This window comes from Nicotiana tabacum, chromosome 1 (assembly GCF_000715075.1).
Source record: "Nicotiana tabacum cultivar K326 chromosome 1, ASM71507v2, whole genome shotgun sequence".
Classification (NCBI taxonomy): Eukaryota; Viridiplantae; Streptophyta; class Magnoliopsida; order Solanales; family Solanaceae; genus Nicotiana; species Nicotiana tabacum.
Window position 1 is genome coordinate 56371208 of NC_134080.1, and position 4683 is coordinate 56375890.

A 4683-nucleotide genomic window follows, 5' to 3' on the forward strand; every position below is an offset into this window, starting at 1 on the left:
GGCTAAATGTCTTGAACCGACCCACCACGGGCTTTTACACCACTAGAGCCCAGGCCCAGTTGAACCGGCCTGTTTGGCCCGTTAGGCCCGCGGTCCTGGGCCGGTCCCGGGCCACAATACAGCCTTAATGCAGATGAAGAATTGCGGATCAATCTCAGAAGAGTTGTATACTCTCTGCGAATGATGTTGCAAACTCCAAGAAAATATCAAAAGTGAGTATCTGAGCCAAGTGAAATTACTTGGGCAAGAGCTGACGGTCATACAACATAGTGAAACTAGTACAGATATGTAACATAATACGCCATTTTAAGACAGTCAACAGTAGCTCTCTACGCTTTCTGGTGTATCCATACATCCCCCAAAAGGGGCACAAAATGAAGGAAAGACCTGCTCCTAGTTGTAAAGTATAATGTTCATGAAAGCCCAAAGAAAGAGAAATTTTTTCCTTTCTCTGATGAAGATATGGAAGTGATGGGATGATATAACCAAAGCATAGATTTTGTATATGTAGCAATGCCGGGGTGCCCACCAGGGTCCCCGGCATTGCTACATATACAAAATCTATGCTTTGGTTATATCATCCCATCACTTCCATATCTTCATCAGAGAAAGGAAAAAATTTCTCTTTCTTTGGGCTTTCATGAACATTATACTTTACAAGCTTGACTGGTGTTCCTCTTGTATCTGTGTCCTTCACTCGATCTTTGCGCTTTCTATCACCATCAGTAGGCAATTTATCTGTACAAAAATAAGCAGCAGAGAATGGTTTGTTCAATGAATCTTCCACAATGCATTTGCCTTCCCTATGCTCTCTCTCGTTAGCGGTCCATCCTTCGGGCTTAGATTCAGGGAGAAAACAGTCTGGCCATGAATTACAAATTGCTGCTTTGGCATGGAACTTCAGTTTATCATGATCACACACCCAAAGACCTTGGTCTTCCATGATAAAAAGCCATTCTGTGGATATAGGCAACATATCTTAGAAGACACAAAAATGGCAATGGAGAATAAGTATAATAGTAGGATGTTATCTACAAGGTAGGTTTGCTGTTGATTTTGAAGAGTACAAAATATGTAACTTAGCCAGTAGAAAAGCAAAACCAAAAAGATGCAAAGTATTCAAATGACTAGCAAAACCAGATAAACGGCGTACTTATGAGAGCTTTGGGTGTCGTAAATTTTGGATTACTCAGGTTCTCTTCTGTTCCAGCTTGAGTAGAGACCCATTTAAGTAATTTGCTGGGTAGCTGAGACTCGGAGAAAGCATTTACATAAGCAAGCACCCTATCTTGATCACATATTTCCCTAGGGCCAGCAATTCCCAGATTTATTAGCAGAGAAAAAAGTTATCAAGCTTATTTCAAATTTTAGAGCAGCAATTTCTGTACCTAGCAAACTGTATGGCGTTATCAGCTACTAAGGACCATAGTAGAGCCAAGTTCCTGAAGTGGGATTCTGGTAGCTGAAACCATCTTCTAGAACCTAGAAATGAATGATCAACCAGTATCACAGCATCATACAATAGTTTCTGTAGAATAACTGCGTCTTCAGAACTCTGCAACAAAAAATATATTGGAAAGAAAAAGAAAAATAACTTGTCAGCCTTAAAGAAATCAATCTTAAGCTGCATATTTAAACTTTCATAAGAGGGGACTAGAGATAATCTTAAAACAAGTATCAAACATCAAACGCACACATACAAACAGATTGGGGGGTACAGCACAGCATGGAAGTGGTTGGGCCGGTCGCACATGCTATCCACTCTTAAATCTTTGCGATAATGAAGGTTGTCATGAATACGTACCAATAAGGTAGTGACCGCCAGCCTTTTTTCCAACAGAATTCTGAGAAGCAGATCTACAAATAAAACTCAAATCGATCAAGAATCAAGTCCAAAATTGTCAATGCAAAGCATCAAATACATGCCTCGGCTTAAGCGAAGCAAGCAAAAAATGCAGCTAATCTGGTTTACTAAGGTTTTATCATGCAATGCAGTCAAAAGCTCAAAATAAACCATATGAAATGCCAAGGAATCTAGTAATTGGAGGTTCAAATACTCTCCCTGCCTCGCTCTCTCTTGGGTCACCAAGATTCAAACAGATGCTTATTTATGGCATCTGCAGGATAAGTGATGCTGGATGATCAAGAATGATACATTTGCCAAGATTGGTTTTCCAGAAGCACACAACTGCTTTTCTTCAAGTATCCTCCCGAACATCATTATTCTGCTGTTTAATTTTCCCACTCAGGTACAAAGTTCCCTCTGAAAATGCACCCTATTATGATGGTGCGTACAGCTTAATAGATAGCTAACAGTACAATTCCAGCGCATGTAACTATTGAGATTTCATGGAAAGAATATTGCATCAGTAGATAGAGAACTTTATGAATATGCAGCCACAGATAAAGAAAATTGGACTACTGTGCGTTTAGATGGTGGGATTAATTAGAACAAAAAAAATCATTTTGCACATGGAAGATTTAAATAGAGAACGCATTCTCGGAAACAAATCGCAATCAAAGTAAATGGAGTTCCAGGAAATGAACTCTTCAAAGAATACCTAGAATATGTCAAATTAAATTCCAAGAGTAGCTGAACCTTACTTCACATGCAGCAGCTTCTTTTCACAAACCATCAACCAAACTCCAAAAATGCCTAAAGAAAGTAAAATGGTAATGGCAATAATATTGAACAACCTCAACCAAGTCACAACAACAGAAGTACAAAAATATTAAAGGTTCCTTCAACTTAAGTGATAAACAACCAACTTAACTCGCGCTGTAGAAGCACATCAAACTTTATATCCATAAGTTCCAGTTTTACCAGCAAAAGAAATATAAGTGGGACTACCAAGGTTGTGCTCAACACAATGGTTTTCTTCTCTTTCAGAAGTGAGTTAATCGATTTGTTCTCAACATTGCAGCAACAGCTACAGCTAATTGGTTCTTCAATTGATTGGTGAAAAAAAAGGATTTTAGTGTTGAACAGTAAACAAAAATACAAGAACAATGATATTTAATTATTCATATGATGCAGACAACATGACATAATATCATAAAGACCCATATATACAGAAAGTTTGAAAGACATTACAAAGAAAGTTCTATACGTTAATATTATTTGGTTCTTGTTATTAGAAAATCTAAGCATATTAAGTGGATCAATTTTAGTGAGCCAAATGACACAATTATCCTCATAAATCCCCATAAGAAGGTATGCTTGACCTGCTACTATGTTGCCATTACTGTCCATCTTATTACATAATTTGATATAATTTTTTTTATGCTTTATGACTGGTCAGGATAGCAAGGTGATGTTACTATACAAAAATTACACATTAACAGTAAGGGGAAAAAACAATAAGCTACACTACATATTCAAGTAATGAAACTTGGCCTCTTTCAAGGGGAAAAAAGAAGAAGCAAGAACTCACCTAAAAGTTCAAAATTTTGGAACTGCTTGAGAGTTTGAATTGCCCAATTTCGCGCATCATTTTGGATGTCCTCATTTACAAACCCCATATTAAACTTCATAGACAAATTAAGCAAGAACACCTCACACATTACAATCCCAGCTAAATCCCTGATCCCACGCCTTATATTTCGACCCTCATAAACCTCAACACTCACAATTGGAAAGAAAACCCCTAAATTCTCGTCAAATTTAGCACACTCCCCAACCCGATCAACTGTCCAAACCCCAACCAATTCCTCAAAACAGAGAATATCCTCATCAAACTCGTTCAAGATTTCACGATCACCTAAACATATACATATATAACCAACAATTTTCTCTACTAAGTCCCTAATTTCATTATTCAAGAACAACCCATTACGCGAAAACTCGCATACTACATCATACAGAACGTACAGTACAGGGGCAAGCAAAGCAATCTTTTTCGACCCGTTACAAGGACCCGAACAAGAAATTAGCAAGTGAAACAAGTCTTTAGCGACAATGATTTTGCTAAAACCAGCTGATTTTGAGGTGTGAAAAGTTACAGCAGAGTAAAACCAAGTAATTTCAAGAGGCGGGTCGGGCATTGTTTGTATCAAACGAAAGAAAATGGACTGAAAATTTGAGAAATCAGAACTTCCATTTCTGTAAGAGGTCAAGAAGTGATTGATTGATTCTGTTAACATGGGCTCGAAGCCCTTTGTTGTTGATAGGCACATTTTTGGATGAATTTTGGAAGGGTTTAGGGTTTAACGGTAACCTGAAAACCCTAGGTGTAAAAAGAGTTGATGGAGGTGGGAATTAGGGGGAAAGGGAAGTTTTGGGGTCTATTTGTAACGGACATCTTTTTGAATTTGATTTCGTACCATTTTGATTGGCTTTTAAAAAAACAAAAAAGCTAGGACTATATTGGTAAAAATTGCACCCATTTTTTTAAAATTTTAATTTATATTCACTTTTTAAACAATTTCAACACTCTTTTTTCTCTTTATTATCCTTCTTTGTTTTTTTTCTTCTTCTACGGTGATACGTATACCCTTATGAGAGAAGCCAAGAATATGTAAAAAGGGAGGAAGAGAGACAAAATTTATAATCAGATTCCATTATTTGTTGATTCGAAGTTGAACTGCTACATTTATTATATCATCCCAAGTGTCATTGGTTGGACGTAGAGTATCCAAGGAAGACCAAATCCTCTCTGGATCTCTTTCCTTCTTTACAAAAGT

General features: G+C 37.4%; 1 protein-coding gene across 1 annotated transcript; it reads right to left on the minus strand.

Moving 5' to 3' along the window:
- Window positions 1–200: 200 nt before the first annotated feature.
- On the minus strand, window positions 201–4323 carry LOC107768149 (uncharacterized). Its single transcript, XM_016587252.2, has 5 exons — window positions 3435–4323; window positions 1805–1857; window positions 1389–1555; window positions 1154–1305; window positions 201–957 (listed from the first exon to the last, which is right to left on the minus strand). Exons 1-5 carry the CDS (start codon window positions 4174–4176, stop codon window positions 578–580), a joined length of 1494 nt encoding a protein of 497 aa, XP_016442738.1. The 5' UTR covers window positions 4177–4323; the 3' UTR covers window positions 201–577.
- Between the last annotated feature and the right edge of the window lie 360 nt (window positions 4324–4683).

Coding starts and splice junctions, on each gene's coding strand:
- LOC107768149 (XM_016587252.2), bottom strand. CDS start 4,176: ATGTGCCTATCAACAACAAAGGGCTTCGAGCCCATGTTAACAGAATCA. Junction 1,858..3,434: donor CCAAAATTTTGAACTTTTAG/GTGAGTTCTTGC, acceptor TTTTATTTGTAG/ATCTGCTTCTCAGAATTCTG. Junction 1,556..1,804: donor TGGCGGTCACTACCTTATTG/GTACGTATTCAT, acceptor TTTTTGTTGCAG/AGTTCTGAAGACGCAGTTAT.